This window comes from Convolutriloba macropyga, chromosome 8 (genome assembly GCF_964194025.1).
Source record: "Convolutriloba macropyga chromosome 8, txConMacr16.3, whole genome shotgun sequence".
In the NCBI taxonomy this organism is placed as follows: domain Eukaryota; kingdom Metazoa; phylum Xenacoelomorpha; order Acoela; family Convolutidae; genus Convolutriloba; species Convolutriloba macropyga.
In genome coordinates, this window is record NC_134475.1 from 16,878,513 (window position 1) to 16,900,899 (window position 22,387).

The 22,387-nt window shown below is 32.4% G+C and overlaps 2 protein-coding genes across 6 annotated transcripts in view; one reads left to right on the plus strand and one right to left on the minus strand.

Moving 5' to 3' along the window:
• LOC142343971 (uncharacterized) overlaps nt 1-10,300 on the plus strand; it is a 286,528-nt gene extending 276,228 nt beyond the window's left edge. For all 5 annotated transcript variants that reach the window (XM_075395387.1, XM_075395386.1, XM_075395388.1 and 2 more), the window contains one exon: nt 9,786-10,300. In XM_075395387.1, the coding sequence (XP_075251502.1) occupies nt 9,786-10,127 (342 nt within the window). In that variant the 3' untranslated portion in view covers nt 10,128-10,300. The remainder of the gene's footprint in view (nt 1-9,785) is intronic.
• Nucleotides 1-22,387, minus strand: part of LOC142343972 (uncharacterized) — a 244,708-nt gene that overhangs the window by 62,325 nt on the left and 159,996 nt on the right. The gene's annotated exons all lie outside the window — the stretch shown is intronic.

The window sequence follows — 22,387 nt, forward strand, 5'->3', positions numbered from 1 at the left end:
TATCTAAATTTAAAAGCACATAGTAACAACGTCAAAATGCAAAATGCAGTCAGATAAAATCTTAAAAACTCAAATTTAATTTGTCCTATCTATACAGCGGACAAAAAAATTTTCTTAATGAGACTACGTTACGATCAATGAGGCGAAACTCAAAAATTAATAAACATTTTTAAACCAAGAAATTTAAAAAGTCTTAAAAGTCTTTAGCTTTAACTAAATAATCCATGATAAATTACTAAAAAGTTACTACACAACACAAAGCCTTGCCTTTGGGTAGTTTAAGCCTTAGCAACGAACTAAAGAGAAACCTTAAAGATTAGAAACTATTTGCGAAAAAACAAACTATTGCTACCATTAAAATCTTTAGCTATTATCTGAATAATATGTAGTTTTAATTCAATACTTATATCTAATATTTCAGCTGCAGGAATTACACTGAGAGATTAGATAAGTTTATTTGGGCCACATTTGAAAACCATTGGGATCTGTTACTACCCGATTGTTCTGAAAGAAGAGAAAAAGAAGCGCAAAAATGACCACCTAAAAAACGTTTATAAAAACGCATATTGTCCAACAAACAAAGCACGGGTGACAAATAATATCAAAATTTTTGTTATTTTTTGGAATACAAGAAATTGGATGTGACCTCTCAGTGATTAAATTAAGTTACAATTTGACAAAAAGAATAACAAAATCTGAAAAGTTTGAAAAATGTTTGAAAATGTATATCATAAATTTAAGACTAAAGGCTATAAACTGACTAACTGATTCCGGTAATATCATTAATTCAATCCTCAGTTACAAGCCTAAGCGACTTGTCAGCAATTTATGGCTACCTAAAGAACAAACACTGGCAAAAACTGCAATTTCAGGAAAAAAAATTGAGCGAGAAATGTGTCGAAGGCAATAAAAAATGAAATTTTCACTAAAATATTTTCTAAGTTCAATTAACCTTTAACAGCAATGGAATTCTTTTTTTTTAATCAAAATAGTTTCAAAAAGTCGAAATTGAACAATTACTTTAGTACCACGAAACTTTTGAGAAAACTCGTAGTATCAACGCCATTAGTTTCATTAGCTTTCAACGGAATCCACTAATTACGCTAAATTATGTCTCCATGGGACAACAAGTTTAATGGCCATTCATATTTGGTCAACAAGACCTTACAACAAGTTATTGAAGATGAAAAGAACAACAAGGACGGGCAGACACCAAAGTTGATTAGAAAAGTGCCAGAAGAAAGTATGGAAGCAATTTAAATCATAAGTTCTTATCTGAAAACTTTAAACATGATCCGTTAAACGTCTTCCCTTAATCAATGGGAACTATCAGTACTAGGATAATGTTAATGTGATAAGATTTCAATAGGATCCAAAATAATCCAAAATATATGTATATGTAATATATATATATATATATATATATATATATATATAAATGCATACATATATATATATATATATATATATATATTTACACACACACACACACACATATATATATATATATGTGTGTGTGTGTTTGTGTGTGTGTGTGTGTGTGTGTTTTATATATATGCAGAAACCAGATTATATATATATATATATATATATATATATATATATATGCTGCAGCCAGAATGATAGCGTTATCAAATTGAGCTGAACTGGTTATAGTAATGATAAAGCGGCTGGTTAATGTGCGTTTGCACATGAAGTTCCGACCCGAGCTCATCTACATTTTTGACTTAATTGTCAACCAAATGAAGAAATAAAAAAAATAGATGCTTGAGTTTAAAACAATCGTTACACAACCTATCTACTAATTGAAATATATAATGTCATGTCTTATTACAGCGCCAATGAGATCTGAGCTTAAAGAGACTACGAGCAAAAAAGCAACAAAAAATAGCAAAAACAAAAACTTCACGGCAAAAACTGAATATCTAAATTTAAAAGCACATAGTAACAACGTCAAAATGCAAAATGCAGTCAGATAAAATCTTAAATACTCAAATTTAATTTGTCCTAACTATACAGCGGACGAAAAAATTTTCTTAATGAGACTACGTTACGATCAATGAGGCGAAAATCAAAAATTAATAAACATTTTTAAACCAAGAAATTTAAGAAGTCTTAAAAGTCTTTAGCTTTTAACTAAATAATCCATGATAAATTTCTAAAAAGTTACTACACAACACAAAGCCTTGCCTTTGGGTAGTTTAAGCCTTAGAAACGAACTAAAGAAAAACCTTAAAGATTAGAAACTATTTGCGAAAAAACAAACTATTGCTACCATTAAAATCTTTAGCTATTATCTGAATATTATGTAGTTTTAATTCAATACTTATATCTAATAATTCAGCTGCAGGAATTACACTGAGAGATTAGATAAGTTTATTTGGGCCACATTTGAAAACCATTGGGATCTCTTACTACCCGATTGTTCTGAAAGAAGAGAAAAAGAAGCGCAAAATTGACCACCTAAAAAACGTTTATAAAAACGCATATTGTCCAATAAACAAAGCACGGGTGACAAATAATTTCAAAATATTTGTTATTTTTTGGAATACAAGAAATTGGATGTGACCTCTCATTGATTAAATTAAGTTACAATTCGACAAAAAGAATAACAAAATCTGAAAAGTTTGAAAAATGTTTGAAAATGTATATCATAAATTTAAGACTAAAGGCTATAAACTGACTAACTGATTCCGGTAATATCATTAATTCAATCCTCAGTTACAAGCTTAAGCGACTTGTCAGCAATTTACGGCTACCTAAAGAACAAACACTGGCAAAAACTGCAATTTCAGGAAAAAAAATTGAGCGAGAAATGTGTCGAAGGCAATAAAAAATGAAATTTTCACTAAAATATTTTCTAAGTTCAATTAACTTTTAACAGCAATGGAATTCTTTTTTTTAATCAATATAGTTTCAAAAAGTCAAAATTGAACAATTACTTTAGTACCACGAAACTTTTGAGAAAACTCGTAGTATCAACGCCATTAGTTTCATTAGCTTTCAACGGAATCCACTAATTACGCTAAATTATGTCTCCATGGGACAACAAGTTTTAATGGCCATTCATATTTGGTCAACAAGACCTAACAACAAGTTATTGAAGATGAAAAGAACAACAAAGACGGGCAGCAACCAAAGTTGATTAGAAAAGTGCCAGAAGAAAGTATGGAAGCAATTTAAATCATAAGTTCTTATCTGAAAACTTTAAACATGATCCGTTAAACGTCTTCCCTTAATCAATGGGAACTATCAGTACTAGGATAATGTTAATGTGATAAGATTTCAATAGGATCCAAAATAATCCAAAAAATATGTATATGTAATATATATATATATATATATATATATATATATATATATATATATATGTGTATATATATATATATATATATATATATATATATATGTATATATAAATACATATATATATATATATATATATATATATATATATATATATTTACACACACACACACATATATATATATATATATGTGTGTGTTTGTGTGTGTGTGTGTTTATATATATGCAGAAACCAGATTATATATATATATATATATATATATATATATATATATGCTGCAGCCAGAATGATAGCGTTATCAAATTGAGCTGAACTGGTTATAGTAATGACAAGGCGGCTGGTTAATGTGCGTTCGCACATGAAGTTCCGACCCGAGCTCATCTACATTTTTGACTTAATTGTCAACCAAATGAAGAAATAAAAAAAATAGATGCTTGAGTTTAAAACAATCGTTACAACACCTATCTACTAATTGAATTATATAATGCCATGCCTTATTACAGCGCCAATGAGATCTGAGCTTAAAGAGACTACGAGCAAAAAAGCAACAAAAAATAGCAAAAACAAAAACTTCACGGCAAAAACTGAATATCTAAATTTAAAAGCACATAGTAACAACGTCAAAATGCAAAATGCAGTCAGATAAAATCTTAAATACTCAAATTTAATTTGTCCTAACTATAATGCGGACGAAAAAATTTTCTTAATGAGACTACGTTACGATCAATGAGGCGAAAATCAAAAATTAATAAACATTTTTAAACCAAGAAATTTAAGAAGTCTTAAAAGTCTTTAGCTTTTAACTAAATAATCCATGATAAATTACTAAAAAGTTACTACACAACACAAAGCCTTGCCTTTGGGTAGTTTAAGCCTTAGAAACGAACTAAAGAAAAACCTTAAAGATTAGAAACTATTTGCGAAAAAACAAACTATTGCTACCATTAAAATCTTTAGCTATTATCTGAATATTATGTAGTTTTTAATTCAATACTTATATCTAATAATTCAGCTGCAGGAATTACACTGAGAGATTAGATAAGTTTATTTGGGCCACATTTGAAAACCATTGGGAGCTGTTACTACCCGATTGTTCTGAAAGAAGAGAAAAAGAAGCGCAAAAATGACCACCTAAAAAACGTTTATAAAAACGCATATTGTCCAATAAACAAAGCACGGGTGACAAATAATATCAAAATATTTGTTATTTTTTGGAATACAAGAAATTGGATGTGACCTCTCATTGATTAAATTAAGTTACAATTTGACAAAAAGAATAACAAAATCTGAAAAGTTTGAAAAATGTTTGAAAATGTATATCATAAATTTAAGACTAAAGGCTATAAACTGACTAACTGATTCCGGTAATATCATTAATTCAATCCTCAGTTACAAGCTTAAGCGACTTGTCAGCAATTTACGGCTACCTAAAGAACAAACACTGGCAAAAACTGCAATTTCAGGAAAAAAAATTGAGCGAGAAAAGTGTCGAAAGCAATAAAAAATGAAATTTTCACTAAAAGAATTTCTAAGTTCAATTAACCTTTAACAGCAATGGAATTCTTTTTTTTAATCAATATAGTTTCAAAAAGTCGAAATTGAACAATTACTTTAGTACCACGAAACTTTTGAGAAAACTCGTAGTATCAACGCCATTAGTTTCATTATCTTTCAACGGAATCCATTAATTACGCTAAATTATGTCTCCATGGGACAACAAGTTTAATGGCCATTCATATTTGGTCAACAAGACCTTACAACAAATTATTGAAGATGAAAAGAACAACAAAGACGGGCAGCAACCAAAGTTGATTAGAAAAGTGCCAGAAGAAAGTATCCAAGCAATTTAAATCATAAGTTCTTATCTGAAAACTCTAAACATGATCCGTTAAACATCTTCCCTTAATCAATGGGAACTATCAGTACTAGGATTATGTTAGTGTGATAAGATTTCAATAGGATCCAAAATAATCCAAAATATATGTATATGTAATATATATATATATATATATATATATATATATATAAATATAAATATATATATATATATATATATATATATATATATATGTATATATAAATACATATATATATATATATATATATATATATATATTTACACACACACACACACACACGCATATATATATATATATATATATATATATATATATGTGTGTGTGTTTGTGTGTGTGTGTGTCTTTATATATATGCAGAAGCCAGATTATATATATATATATATAAATATATATATATATATATATATATATATATATATATATGCTGCAGCTAGAATGATAGCGTTATCAAATTGAGCTGAACTGGTTATAGTAATGACAAGGCGGCTGGTTAATGTGCGTTCGCACATGAAGTTCCGACCCGAGCTCATCTACATTTTTGACTTAATTGTCAACCAAATGAAGAAATAAAAAAAATAGATGCTTGAGTTTAAAACAATCGTTACACAACCTATCTACTAATTGAATTATATAATGCCATGCCTTATTACAGCGCCAATGAGATCTGAGTTTAAAGAGACTACGAGCAAAAAAGCAACAAAAAATAGCAAAAACAAAAACTTCACGGCAAAAACTGAATATCTAAATTTAAAAGCACATAGTAACAACGTCAAAACACAAAATGCAGTCAGATAAAATCTTAAATACTCAAATTTAATTTGTCATAACTATACAGCGGACGAAAAAATTTTCTTAATGAGACTACGTTACGATCAATGAGGCGAAAATCAAAAATTAATAAACATTTTTAAACCAAGAAATTTAAAAAGTCTTAAAAGTCTTTAGCTTTTAACTAAATAATCCATGATAAATTACTAAAAAGTTACTACACAACACAAAGCCTTGCCTTTGGGTAGTTTAAGCCTTAGAAACGAACTAAAGAAAAACCTTAAAGATTAGAAACTATTTGCGAAAAAACAAACTATTGCTACCCTTAAAATCTTTAGCTATTATCTGAATATTATGTAGTTTTAATTCAATACTTATATCTAATAATTCAGCTGCAGGAATTACACTGAGAGATTAGATAAGTTTATTTGGGCCACATTTGAAAACCATTGGGATCTCTTACTACCCGATTGTTCTGAAAGAAGAGAAAAAGAAGCGCAAAATTGACCACCTAAAAAACGTTTATAAAAACGCATATTGTCCAATAAACAAAGCACGGGTGACAAATAATTTCAAAATATTTGTTATTTTTTGGAATACAAGAAATTGGATGTGACCTCTCATTGATTAAATTAAGTTACAATTCGACAAAAAGAATAACAAAATCTGAAAAGTTTGAAAAATGTTTGAAAATGTATATCATAAATTTAAGACTAAAGGCTATAAACTGACTAACTGATTCCGGTAATATCATTAATTCAATCCTCAGTTACAAGCCTAAGAGACTTGTCAGCAATTTACGTCTACCTAAAGAACAAACACAGGCAAAAACTTCAATTTCAGGAAAAAAATTGAGCGAGAAATGTGTCGAAGGCAATAAAAAATGAAATTTTCACTAAAATATTTTCTAAGTTCAATTAACCTTTAACAGCAATGGAATTCTTTTTTTAAATCAATATAGTTTCAAAAAGTCGAAATTGAACAATTACTTTAGTACCACGGAACTTTTGAGAAAACTCGTAGTATCAACGCCATTAGTTTCATTAGCTTTCAACGGAATCCACTAAATACGCTAAATTATGTCTCCATGGGACAACAAGTTTAATGGCCATTCATATTTGGTCAACAAGACCTTACAACAAGTTATTGAAGATGAAAACAACAACAAAGACGGGCAGCAACCAAAATTGATAAGAAAAGTGCCAGAAGAAAGTATCGAAGCAATTTAAATCATAAGTTCTTATCTGAAAACTTTAAACATGATCCGTTAAACGTCTTCCCTTAATCAATTTTAAAACTAATAGGTAGAAGATAAAACCACTAACCAGAGTGTTTTTGGTTGCATTAGGAACAAAAAAGGATCTTGTAAGTACTAAGACTGACTAAAAGTTTAGGATCGGTTAATGTTCAAAAAAATTTTCGAAATTTTTTTTTAAGTTTTAACAGCCATTAAACTCAAAACCTTTTAACGGAGGTCAACGACTACGCTCATAAATAACACCATGGCATGAAGATTTTTTTAAAATATATGAATAATCAATAAGAGATCACAATAGGTCTGAAGACTATGAAAACAACAACAACAAAAACATGCGAAAACCAAAATTCAGTAGAAAAGAGAAAATTTAGAAGCCAAATAAACCATTAGCTTTTCTCTGAAAACTTTATCTGTGATCCATTGAATGTCTTTTCCAAGCCAATGGGATTAGAATAATATATGGATATTGTGTATATTATTTAGATGATGTGATGAGTTCAAAAGTAACCAATAATACGAAAATATCCCAATTTTTTTTTCAATTCTTGTGTTATTGAAGTCATATAATCAATAGTTAGAAGATAAAAACGCCAACGAAATGTATTTTAGGTTCTGTAGAAAGCAAGTGGGTTAGTTCAATATTGAGAGTGACTAACAGATCACCAAAATTTTAAGATTGTTTAAGGTTCAAAAAAAAATTTTGAAAAATTATTTTTTAAATTCTTAACAGCCCTTAAGTTCGATAAATTTCAACGAACGTCAAAAAATACGCTCACATATGATTCAATAGGAGTAAGGGGATGTTTTTCATGCATAGGTGATCACTAATGAATCACAACAAGTCTTATAAGTCTTATGACTATGGAAACAACAACAAAATCAGGCAAAAACCAAAAATTCGGTAGAGAAGTGCGAGAAGAAAAGGTCGAAGCCATTTAAAACCATAAGCTTTTCTCCGAAAATTCTATCTGTGATCCACTGAACGTATTCTTGAAGCCAATAGGAGCTGTCAATAGGATAATGTGATAAGATTTCAAAAGTAACCAATAGTTCGGAAATATCCAAAAAAAATTAAAATTTTTTTGAAATCTTGTGTCATTGAAGTCATATGACTAAAAGCTAGAAGATAAAACCGCCAGCTAGACCAAATTTGGTTACCGTAGTACAAGGGTGCTGTCATCACGGAGACTGACTTACAGTTCACGATAATAAGTTTATGATTGGTCAATGTTCGAAAAAATTTTCGAAAAATTATTTTTAAATTCTTAACAGCCATTAGCTGTCCACTCAAAGCACTAGATATTTCACTTAAATCATTACGGAAGAAAAATTTCGCATTGTTAGTCAATGCTTCCATGGCATAAGATACCAAAAAATTAGTAAAACCTCAAAAAAAAATTCAAAATTTCAATTAAAATTACGAAAACTCAGAGTCGAATTTAAAAAAAAAACATGAGCAATTCCTTGAAAACGATTTTTTTTGTTCACTGGGCTTCATTTAACTGTAAAGGAGATTTTCCATTATTGGAAGCTCGATATGAAAAATGACTTGTCTCTAGGTGACTTAAAAAAGCAAAAAACAATAAAAAAAGTTTTATAAAAAAAGAGCTCTCAAAAAATTTCGAAATTTTTTTGATATTAAGCTCCCTATGAGACCAGAACTAGTCTTTTTTATCGCCTTTAGATTATTAGGAACACGAAATGGGTTCATTTTTTGGCAAAAATTTAAGTTTGAAATACTCTTTTTATAGAAAATATCTTAATTTGAAGAAAAATCACACTAAAAGTGAACAAATATCCCCTTTTTCACACAAAATTTCAATCCTCGATAACTCCTGGAAAAAAACGAAAATCAAAAAAATATTTTTAATTTTGAATTCTACGCTGGACCAGCTTTTTAATGATACCACTCACATTTCTCTGCGATGAATATATCGATCGGCCAAAATTGACTGAACAAAAAAAAAACCCATTTGAGTATATAGTTCCTCCCCCCACAAGTGTGGTCGGAACAATGAAGATTGGTCCCAGTACCTAACTGTAATTGTCAAATTACTCAACTAGTGTCAAGTTAATTTAATTAGAATTTTCAGAAATAATGTGTTCTGAATTTTCCTTTGATTTTGAGAAATTCAGAGAACATTGATTCCAAATTCTTACGTAAACTATTCTGGAATCGTTCTGAATCAGTACTGAAAATCAAATTGTCGCTGGAATTTTTCCGAATCATTGAACGTTATGTACAGGTGCTAAAGACCAACTACAATTAAATTTGTCAGATTGATTTAACAAACCAATGTCAGTGATGTATCTTCAACATACCTTGAGCAACAAATGCGAATGAGCATGATTATCTATATGAGTATGGGTTATGAAATATCCACATGTCTTCAGAGATGAAATAAATCACAGTATCAAGTATTGTTAGACTAATCTTGAAATTGTGGCTATTTGTTGTCAAAGGTAAAAATGCACTTTGAACGATTAACATTTTGTTTCCCGGAAAAAATGTTTCAATAGGGGTCAGAATTCTCGGATGAGTGTTTTTGGGTTTTTGCGTTATACAACCCTTTTCTAAGTTTATGCTTTTCAGACGCGATACTTTCCCTTCAAACAGCGAGCTTCATTCATGGACGAACAGTACGCCAGGCGACTCCAAGAAATCCGGGAAGAAGTTTACCACCGTCGAGCGTCTCAAGTCTTGTTAGACCACTTGGCGGGAGGGGTTGGGGGAGGGGCAAGCAGAGGTTCGAACAATTTTTCAAGCGTCGATTCACCCGGATCCCTGCAAGAGCAGAAACAAAAAGAATATCTCTCAAATCACAGGAGTCACATCATCAGCAACAGTTCTAAACAGAAGAAACTAAGTTCGCACTCGGTTCAGTTTTCAGACACGAGTGAATTTTACGATGATGATATTGTCACTGTTATTTAGCAGAAGTCAAACACAATTCTGATTGTAGCTTTTATTCGCTTTTTTATCATAGGTTTTGATAAAAAAAGAATTGACAATTTTCAATTTTATTTGATTGGTTTTTTAAATTGTTTAATGTTTCATTTGCTTAAATTTGTTTTCACAAAATGAACTTATAAAAATCAACTTTTTGCGACTCCTTTCTTTATTTTTTATATCTGAGAAAATCATTATACATTGCAACACAATGCTGCGTTGACACTCATCTTTAATGTGGTAGTCGAGAGGTAAGTCATATGGTTCGTTCGCATGACAATTCAAACTGGCTCTGTGAAACAATCTACATCAAAGTTAGCTCTCACTTAACCACAGCTTCAAGTCGAGCACAGCATGGCCGATCCTGGCTGCTCAAACGCAGAAAAGATGGCAAAGTCACAAAAAAGAGTGATGATACTAGCAACAAGAAGTCTGAAATGTGAAGAACTAATAGACCCGGGTTGACGTTTGGTCGAAAAATAATGTAAGAATTGCGGTTAACAAAATAATTTTCACCGCAAAGCGCCCGCATTTTTTTTCTGATGAATGCGGTGAATTTTTGTAAGATTTGCAATTTTTAGCGGTGATTTTTTTTGTAAGATTTGCAATTTTTAGCGGTGATTTTTTGTAAGATTTGCAATTTTTAGCGGTGAATTTTTGTAAGATTTGCAATTTTTAGCGGTGAATTTTTGTAAGATTTGGGATTAATAGCGGTGAAACAAGCACATGAGTACAGACTTCTGTTGACTCATTACAGATTGGAACCCCTAATGCTGTTCCGCAACAATTCTGCCATAATCAAAATAGTCGCCGTTTTTAGTATTACTGCATTTGTATTCTTTTAATAGGTCTACAGTGTTTACTGTGGGTCTATTTGGTCTACTACAACAATATGAATAGGGTTTTTAAAATTTAATTTCATTCTACTTTTGGTATCCCTTGGTGTATATTTCCCTAAAATGAGTTTTAACCAATCGTTACCATTTAGAGTGAGCTCCATATTTTCAAAATGATAACAGATTGCCGCAAACTCGAAGCAGTTTTAATTATTTGCTTCTTTAACACAGGTTGTTTTGGGCAAGTTGTGAGTGAAAAAACTGGTGGTTTATTTTGACTATAAAGTTTTGCAAATTACCTAGTGTCAATTGCCCAACGCCAAACTAAATATTTAAATATTAAAACTTCTCTATTTTTCAAGAACAATCTGTAAACATTTCAAATTGTTCAATTTTTGAGCTGACACATTAATCAATTTATTGCTATCTATGGAAAATTGCCACACTTTTGAATGTTCTCCGTAATACGATTGCCATTTCTGAAGATTATGCACCGAGTCATAATTGAATTCACAATTCAAAACAAACGAGCTTTGGGTTCTCTAAGAAAAATTTTGAAATATCTATAAAAAATACGCACTTGGCATTTGCTTTTGCGAATAAATGTTATTGCCATGCTCAGGTCGAGAATGTCCTACTATTAACCTTACTATTATTACAATCTTGTAGCTAAAGTGAATTCACTGAATTAAAAAAGTTAGATTAGGTTTTTTTTGTTAGTTGCAGCAATTTTGCCTGGACTTAAATCGGATGAAGCTTCCAAATGACTGCTAGCAATGGTCTGAGAAGTTCATACCAAAGTCATGATAATGTGTTTTCTTATAACCCAAAGTTTCCGCTCTCTTTTTACAAAGAACCATTTAGAAGAGAAGCATATAACCAACTGGCCCGTTTCAAGTTGCGCCGTTATGAAACAAACACCAAAAAGGCATCTAGGTAAAGATTAAAGATTTATTGTAACCAAACCACTGTAAATTGGAACCCCTAACGTGTAACAGAGCGATTCTGCCATAAACACAACAACATTTATCTGTACTATTTAAAAATTGAACAGATTTTAATGCATCATCTGTGTTTATTACCCGTCTAATGGGCCTAGTTTAGCGCAATCTTTATACATTTTTTTAGCTTAGTTTTTATTTAATTTTAGTCTATGTGATACTCAATTAGAGCAGTCGAGTATTTGTAAGACAAAAGCGCTGTATTACAAGACACTTGGAAACGCGTCGTATTTAGTGTGAATGAAAATTCTGAATCGAGTAATTGCGTTTCCACTCGAGTACTAAATTATATGGAAGATCGTTTTGTTTCCAGTTACCTGCTGGAAACGGCTCAGTAGAAAGAAAATTGAGAGAATTTATAAGTTTCACATTTAATTGAGCAGCATGAATTAGAATCACAGGTTGGTTGTGTGAACAGATCACTTCCTCACTAGAATAGAGGTAAAATTAATTTATGTGAACAAAGGCATGAATATTTTCAAAAGTCAAGGAAACAAAATTTGGTACAAAATTTTCGTCTCTACCTCATGTCCTCCTCTTCAAAAAAACTATTGATATCTCAATGATTTTGCAACAGCTACTTTTCACAAGCATTAAGAATAATTTCAAGAAACAATAATAATGTACAATGATTATAATAACATATTGATATATATATATATATATATATATATATATATATATATATATATATATTTACATATATATATATATATATATGTATGTATACATATATATATATATATATATATATATATATATATATATATATATATATACATATATATTCCTAATATTTGCTGGTTAGTATAAGTAAAAATTTGTATTTATATTTACGGATTATTTTAGCTAGTGACAAAAATAAAATACAATTGTACTGCGTATGCAGATTAGAAACACTTAATATCGAAGAGAAGGATTAAAGATATTCGATCTGAACGGCTATGAAGACAAATAAAAAAACTGAAAAGTGATATGTTCCCAGTAAAAGATTAGCAATAGCATTCAAGTATCAACAGTGTGAATTTAAACCTTAGAATTATAATTAACTGCACATTAGGTTCATTAGGCTTAATTGAATTTGCGTTTACGCAACGTGGAATGCCAGAAGAATTAATAATAAGTTAAAGAAACATTGTTTTAGAATTATTTTTGTACGGAAGTTTTTGAGTCCAGTTGGCAAATTCAAGGGTCGGGAGGACCCACCGGCGCTAAATCGAAGATTGTTTTCTCCGCTGGAGGACGACTTGCCACTTCTTGTTGTACCAGAGCAATGACTGGCTTGTCGTGTCGTGGTTTTTTTGCAACGCTTTTGTCATCCGAACCAGTTACAGAGATTATATTGCTCTGTATGTCAAAACCATACTAAATGATTGCACGGCGTTAAAGTTTTCCAGTCGATGTTGAAGAAGTCGATTTAGCAGAAGATGAAGATGTGGCAGCACTACTTCGACGAGGCAATTAAAATTGTGGCTTTGTGGGTTTTCCAGCAACCATCATTTTAGAGATGTTGGAGTTTGCTGAAGAGAAAAAAGAGGTTTCCATCAGGCTGATGATGACGTACTCTCGTCTCTCCTCTGTTTTGTAGCAAAGTCTGTAACCAATTTAGTTTGCTTGACTTTTGAAGTCATCCATGCCTTTGTTCATAGAAAATAATTTTACCGCTAACCTACCAAAAGATGATTTGTTCACACAATTCACTTTTGTTCGTATTTCTTTCTGCTCAGTTAATCCCAAATTTGGTTGTTCTCTCAATTCTCGTCCTACTGAGCCATCTCAAGTGGGTACGTTGAAATACAACAAGTTACCTTCTAATCTAATATTCGAGTGAAAATTCTGAGGTTTTCCACTAATTGTCCACTAATTTTTTGATTTAGATAAATTCGCTTGTTACTAGTGGTAGTGGAAATGTGACGTGGTTCCAAGTGTCTTATAATAAAGCGCAGTTGCCGTACATATACTCAACCGCTCCAATTGAGTATCACATGGTGCGGGCAGGTACCAACGAACAAGCACTTCTCGGAATTGTACCTTTCTGGTATCAACCGGCTTTTTGATGGGAAAGATGGCGCGTGATTTTGAAGTTAGCAATCTTTGCTAAAGAGGTTATTTCATTCGAGATCAGAGAAGTTCACCTATAAAAAGTGACACTTCCACCAGAGCCTTTGTTTAGAAATGTGTGGAAAATAGCACAGCTCAAAGCAAGCGGGATCGACGAATAAGAAATGAGCAAGGAAGGAACACATGGCTGAGCAAATGCCGAAGAGTCGAAGCCGCAGGAATTATTTATGAAGATCACGCATAGAAGGTTTTCGATTGTAATGCCGTTTCTTTTTCTTATTTAAGCTTGGGCTTGCCGTGAAACCGAAACTTTTGTCCCCATAGTCAAAATTTTATATTGACAAGATGACGACCCAGGAATTGTGGGCACTTTTGGATGATATATATACTAAACAACAGAACATCACTTTGATTGCTATGTGTTTTTTACCCGTAATCAACTCAAATGAGAAATCATTGAGAGATTCAACGGCTGTTTGAGTGAGTTTTCCCTAAATTGATCTGGGAAGGCGAACTATCTATAATCCGCAATGTTTTTGTAGCTAAAATGTTAGATGAAAAACACAAGTGAATTACTCAAAGGAATAGTCACACCCAGAAAGCCTTCAAACCTGGCGATAAATATTGAAATGGGGATTCAAATCCAACAAAAAAATTTCTGGTACTTCCACTTGCACAGATGCATCTGGAACAAACCCTTCGGTAAACAACGTACAACATACAACAAAACTACAACAATCAATATAACAATTATCATTCATCACAACAACATAATAATTTCAGAAATTAACCCAAAGTTCTAAGTTTGGAAAGACTGTGTACCAATGCCACCGATAGAATTGTCCGGCACAGGGAAAATAATGCAGGAATTGTGACACAACGAACCTTTTTCGAAATATTTGTAGGAAAAATAAGAACCTTTGTAAACCAAGAGCTCAAGTGAACAACCTGGACGATGACAAATTTGAAACAAACACGGTTGGATCTCTTGTCGAAGATCAAGTAAACGGAAATGCTAACCAATTCTTGAATCGCAACATATATAATGTCAATAATGACTCCGTTGCCCTCAGTTAAGGAAATCAAAATCGAAGAGCAGTAGAACCCTTCTAAGAACATTTTGGAAACGTTGAAATGAAAGCGTTGTTGTATTTGGGAAGTGTTTGCATGTTTATTTCAAAAGTCCAGAAAACATAATTTGGCTCAGAAATATTTTATGTACCACAGTCTCCTGGGTAAAAATTTCAAAAAAAAAAATAGTAAAAATCTGATTTTTTTTTAAAAAAAATTGCCTGCTTTAAAAGCAATAACAGTTTGCAACAAATTAGAAGCAATGGTTTGGAACGGTTTTCCGCTACCGGAAAGCCCAAACTTTTGTGGAAACAAGTCACTTTGATAATGAATGCAAATTATAACTATTATGTATGTGCGTGTTTTCTTTTAAAAAGTTGCCAATGTTTCGTTCAGATTTGTTATGGTTTTTCTACTTGACAAAAAATATTCAATTTATTGGTGTTTTTCTTCGATGCAAATGCGTTTTAAGTCTATAAAGTCAGAAATAAATTTACATTTTTTTAAAATTTTTTTTAAATCCCTTGCATTTGTTTTTGATGTAAATTAATTTTTTGTCTCTCGAAAACTTTCTGTAGTAGGCTCCCAATTTACAATGATGCAAAACAGAAACAAAGAGTAGAATATTCATTGTTTCCTGCTGTTTCTAATTGTTATTCTTATTTCCTTGAGTTAATTTTAATAACTGATTAAAAGATTTTCAACAATAAAAGATTTTAGATTTTCTTTTTCTGGCGCTTCGTGTGTCTGTTCACGAGAGAATCCATGCTCCAATCAATTAAGAACCCAAATGCAAAGAACCTTGACTTTGTAAAAAACCACTGAAGCTTTGATCACAATATAGATTCTCCTAACATTATTTCGATGAAAAAATTTACAGTTTTGCAACCTAATTTTCTTTTGAGAGCGTTTAAATTCGACTAAATTTGTTCCTCAATTTGTTCCTCTTTTTTGGTTTCATTGGCAGCATTTTTGCTTTAATTCCCGTAAGTTACATAGAACTAATGCAAAAATAGCAACCAGGCTAGGCTTGTAGACCCCTATAACGTGCTGTTTTAGAGTTTTTCCCTTCTGAAGTATTCTGAGGATGACAATCAATTTTTTAGAGAACAAATGTCGGCTTGTGTTTAACAAAAAAACAAATCTTGAGATAAAAATTGTTTTTGTCATTCGCCGCTTTTCTCATAAAAAAGTGTATGTGATCAAAATTGAGTTCAGATCGAGCTTTCAAAATTCAATTTAGCATTGAGTGAAAACCATTTATTGCAAGATCTTTCGCATTAGATCATATGCATTTTCCATGTCATAAAGAAACTGCTGAAAATTTCAAGAGCTGTTTTAGGCATATTGGTAGTTTTATATATAGAAAAAATACATAAAAATTTTTTTCATGTCCAATTTTCAAATTCGAGGACGTTTGGTTGAACCATTCAGAAATCTGTTTTTGACAGACTCAATTTGCTTCATGGATAGTGTACTCAGGCCAAAAGAAAATATGTTCGCTTTTCTAAATTTCACTCTCAAAGAAACTTTTAACAATTTTTTGAAGAGACGGTATTATAAGACTAAACTGTTTTGATGCTCATACTGAAACCAGACATTTAAGTGTAAAAAATACCTCCAAAAAACGCAGAATATGCAAAATTGGATTTCATTACGACGCAAAACGTACGTTTTTTTGAACAATGTGAAACCTTAGGCTGTAAGGTAAACAAATGAAAAGCAGTTGTTTCTTCAAGTATATGATGCTGAATTCGAGGCACGAATTCACTATAAAATGTATAGCTTGAAATTGCAGCGTTTCTATGGAATCAGAATTTCTATGGAACTGTAACACGATTACGATTCTGTTTCTTAGCTATGGAATGCTGACGCGATTCCACTAACAAACTATTCTGAGTACAAAACAGATAATCAACTGAATTCAATTATGGAATGAGAAAAAGTGAAATTACTAGAGTTAGCAAAAGTGGGATGTGTGAACATATGTGAATAAATCACTTTTTAGTCGGAGATAAAACTTGTCTCAGTGAATAATTAAAAGTAAACGAATGAACACGATGGTTCGTGCGGGTCAAAAATTGGGTACATATTTCCATATATCCATATTGAAATATATATCAAATTTGAATTATGACATAATAATAGGCAACGTATTTACTGATTATTATAAAATATAAATTATAGGGCAATAACTGCAACAATTGTACTTAAACTGTAACATGAACTTAATTAAATTTTTGAGGTATAAACTTAGTGCTTTCCAAACATTAGACTTAAATGAACGAATGAAAGGAATGTACAAGTGAATCAAACCGAATATATGAATTTGAACTGCAAACGTTACACGAACGAATGGAAAATATAGTTGGACCAACAAACGAAATAGGTTTAAAACGAAAGTGAACTAAAATGCACAAATTTAACAGCAAATTTATCACGGATTAGTGATACATAAAACAGAGACAACACAATGGAAAGAGCAATTTAAAACATAAATTAATTGGTTTAAAAAATTTTTGAACGTTTTTTAAATTGTATATCTGCATCGAAAATACTCATGCTGGATTCTCGTTCATAATCAGCATAGTCGTATTGGACATTAGGAGGAGAATTGGAAATCGGTCGAATTGGCGGACTGGGATTGCTGACCATTTGAAATTCAAAGGATGTCTCTTCAATAGGGGGTATTGAAGCCTCCTCCTTAATTACCATCTCAATAATGTTGTTCGTGCTCGTTTCAGGAAGGGTGCAACGTCCTGGTCACTGACTGAACAAATGGAAGTTTCAAACCCTTAGTAGTCAGGGGCTAGTTGGTTGCGTTTGACTGTTGATGTTGAGGGGCTTGCATTTGAGGAAGCAGCGGAAGTATTGGGAGTTGCCGACGGTTTGCGGCTTCGTGTCAATAATGGCTGGGGCTTACTAGGTTTTCGGGTGCTCATCGCTTTGGAGTTGTTATTATATGCGGAATAATTTCCGGAAATTTTAATCGTTTGTCAATGACAAATTTTAACGTCACCACGGTACTTTTTCTTCAATTCTTTTGAATGTTAGGCAATTTTCTCCTCAATTGTTTTGTCGAACCGTAGAGGAAGTGTTTGGGCGTATTGCTAAAAATCAGTGTCGTGTTAAGCTTTTGTGCCGGGACACAGACTTGTTCTTGTCGCTATTGCATCTGCTGCCCGAATCCATTCGTGCTTTGTTCATCGCTTCTTCGACGAGAAGGTTGCTCCTCCCACCTGTCATCCCATCCATTATCATCAATGTAATCCTCAACAAGGACATTATCTGCTTCTAAAAATTTATTTAAAATGTTTTTGATATGAGTGATTTGATGATTTGGGACCTGTATTTATGTTGCTAAGTGGTTTGTTTGCTTTTCCCCCAAAATGTGCTTGGAAAGGTGTTACGTTTGTAGTCTTTTGTTTGCATATACATAGTTGACACACTGACTTTATTGAAACTTTAACTGTGAACTTTTTGTTTCTACTAGCTCGTTTATGCAGCTTAGTCGGCCTTTTTTAGTTTGTATCGGTCATTTCAACAATCCAATGGGTCTATGATCATTTGCAGAAGCTGTAATAATGTTAATACTATTTTGTTCACTGTAGTTTTCAACTGTATTACCTATTAAATATCTTGCTTGATCTAATCTAATATTTCGGGGAACTCCATGAATTTGAATATAGTCAACAAAGAATTTTACTACATTATGGCCGTTTGTTTTGTCAAACACCTCTACAGTTGGGTATTTTAAAAAACGATCAATTCATGCGACAAAGTGTAATTTTTGGTCTTTTTCACTTGTAATCGGTCCGCCAAAGTTTATTTGAATTTGTTCTCTAGGTTCAGAACAACTTACATGTGAACGTCATTGCGACGCAGGATTTTTGGTTTAAGGTTTTTTACCAATTTCCGTACACGGTTTGCACTTCGCGGCCTTATTGAGGATTTAGCGGTGCATATACGGCCAGAACGCATATTGACCAAAGTTTATCATCCCACAGCTTCCAAAGTGTGTCAAATGCAGAGACATTAGTACCGCCTCCTTGATTGAGTTGGGTTTAGCTATCCGTTTGTCCAAGCACACACATTCAAATTTGACATGGAGGTCGCGCCAGAAGGAATGAAGATAATGAATTACGTCTTTACACCGCTGCTCAACTCCTTGTAGAATTCAGTTGTTCTCAAACACCTCTTCCTCCGACAGTTCGAGATTTGGTGTGGTGAGCCCTCCGTTAGACCACCTCGTTGAATTGACTCCTGAATTGGGGTCGACTGGAAAGTTACCCGTCCATTATTGGCAGAGTGAGTTTTTGTTGATGTACTTGATGCACCCATGTTTGAACTATTAGTAGCTTGGAAATGTACTGCGTTTGCAGTACTAGAAAAAAGCAACTGATTCGTACGGGAATTTATAGCAAAAAGCAATTTGGATTGGTTTGCTTGCTGAGCACTTGAGGCCCGTGTATAATGTGTGATTTACTGCGTTATTTTGCTGTGATTGGCAGCTTGTTGGTGTGGAATATATATATATATATATATATATATATATATATACATATATATATATATATATATATATATATATATATATATATATATATATAAATATACATATATATAGTTTGGTGCAATCGCGTCACGAATGCGGGTAATTGTTGCAACCTCAAATTCCTCATCTTAATTATTATAACTTTTGCTTTTTGATTTGGTTGGTGAGAAATAAAACCTAATAGTCCCTTTTTCGCGCTTGTTATGTGTTCAATGTTGAAATCAATTGGCAATAATCAATCTACCCAACGTGTGAGTTGAATATTATAGTCTTCGTTGGACATGTGCTTTGTCATGATTGATTGTAGTGCTCGATGGTCAGTGATAACTGTAAATGAGTTTCCAAACAAATAATATTTTGAATATTCAACACACCACACCACTCCTAATAATTCTAATTCGTTAAAACTATACCGTTCTTCATTCGGAGGAATCATGAGGAGAATGAAACAGTATTCCCAGCTGTAGTTGATCGTTGTTCTAATGCAGCCCCTAGTTCAGCACTAGAAGCATCGCTTTTCATTTGGGTTTCCAAATGTGGATTATAGTGCGGATTGTGTGTGCCGTTTGCTACGTTCTTTCTATGTGCTGAAAGTGTGTTTCAAGTTCAGTGTTCCAAATGAATATGGTATTCTAATTAAGACGTGGGTGAAATAATTGAGAAAGATTAGGTATGAATTTAGCCAAATAGTGAACGGAACCTAAAAAAGAGCGTACAAGTTTCAAATTTTTAGGTGCTCTGAGATTAAAATTTTTACTGGTGCAATTCTTATGTGAATAAATCTATATTCCAAGCATTATATTTTGATTTCGGCAAAATGAAATTTAGGTATTTTTATTCTCAAATAATCTTCGTCTAGTTTTTACAAATAATTATAGTCTTTTAAAACGGTTTTGTTCAGAGCACCGACTAACTATAATATTATCGTCTAAAAAACAATGTGTATTGCTAAGTAGTCCAATTAATGTATAATCCACTACTTTTTGGAATGCTGCCAGAATGTCATTTAGACCATAAAAACCCGTAATGAAACGACTTGTGCCGGTGTATTCACCACTAACAATATTAAAGTTACAGTGGCGTGAGGTTTCCGTGTCTGATTTTAATTGACTGCATGCAAATTTCAAATCCAGTTTTTAAAAGTACGCAGTTTGTTTTGATGAGTTTGTACTTAAAGTTTGCTATATCGTGTCAATCAAATTATCAGTATTAGGCATTTGATATCTATTTTCTTGCTTTGAATTAGTTAGGGTTTTTGAACCCAGTGCTAATTAACACTTTTATCTCTTTTGACGGTTACAACATTTGGAGATATGAAGTTTTTGTCAGAATAATTTTGCAGTTTTATGATTTGTTTTTCAGCCAATAATTCTTTAAGTTCAACATATACTAAAGGCTGAAGTTTTATAGGAACTTGTCTTCTTTTTTGATGGGTGTGAAAGTTATATGAAATGTAGATTTAACTGCGTGTTTGTGAGATATACCTATTCTGGAGATGAGACCGTGGAAATCGTGTGCCAGTTGTTTCTTGATTAAATATTTGTTTTGATCATTGTTTCATATTTGTTTTGATTGAGTTAGGCAAAATACAAGTTTTGGGAAGAGACCTCAGCCAAGTATAGATCTGTGACCATCTTCCACGACGGTGACATATACATTCGTAGCTGACCAATCGTTAAATCTCTGTAGTTTTGATTACACCAATTGTTTTGGATAACTCATTGGAAAATGTCTTCAGAACTTGGAAAGCCGGTGGCTGTGTCCAGTAGCTTTCTTTACCGTTCATTACCACCGCGTTTGCTAATATTTGTTTTATTATATTGCAAACGCTCCCCAAATCCACTAATGCTTTTTTGTTGTTTCTGAATTCGATATGCATATTGACCAGCTCTACTTTTCTCAGACTGTCACTATCTCAGATAACTGCTACAACATTGTCGTCAAAGTCGTCATAGTCTGAGTAATAATTTGCGTCGTATATGCTGTGTTGTCGTATCATCACGTTGATTTAAGTCACTTGTTCCTCCAAATTAAAGACGTGACTATTGATGCAGCATCTGACGATGCGTCGTCGACATTATTTACTCTTGGCTTCGGTTTTCTTTGATTTTTTGTCTTGCAAAAAATTGCGCAGAATGACTTGTGATTCCACAAATTTTGCATTTCTTTCCCCGTGCTGGGCAGTTTTGCAGTGACTAGCTGACCAAGCGTAACCCGAATTCGGAAAAATTGTAGTTTTGAAGTTATTGGTTGTTAGTCTGGGTCTATTTCAAGAGTATTGAATGCCATTAACAGATGCATTCACCACAGAGTTTGGATAACCAGCTGGATGTTTATTGCCAATTCCAACGTTTTCTTTGCCGTCCATGTTTCTATTAACAGTTCTCGCTGTGTCTCTCCATTTTGCGCATTAGCAAAAACATCGCGAATTATAAATTCCTCATAACTACCTAGGTCACAGGTCAAAGTTCTCGGAGACATCCGTAAAATTTTTTTACCGGTTTACCATTGAGTTGTTTTTGCGTAAAAAAAGTTTAAAGATCGAATGTTATATTCCTTTCTTTAGTGGGACTTTTTTTAGACTGTCTCAGAGACCTTTTGTTGAAATCTGATCTATTTATACTCCTGGTTCTCGAGAACCAAAAATCCGTCGGCCTTGCGTGCCTAAACTAAGGTAAGTAAGTGAGACGGCCTTTTTGTAGCAAAATTTCCAAGGTCATG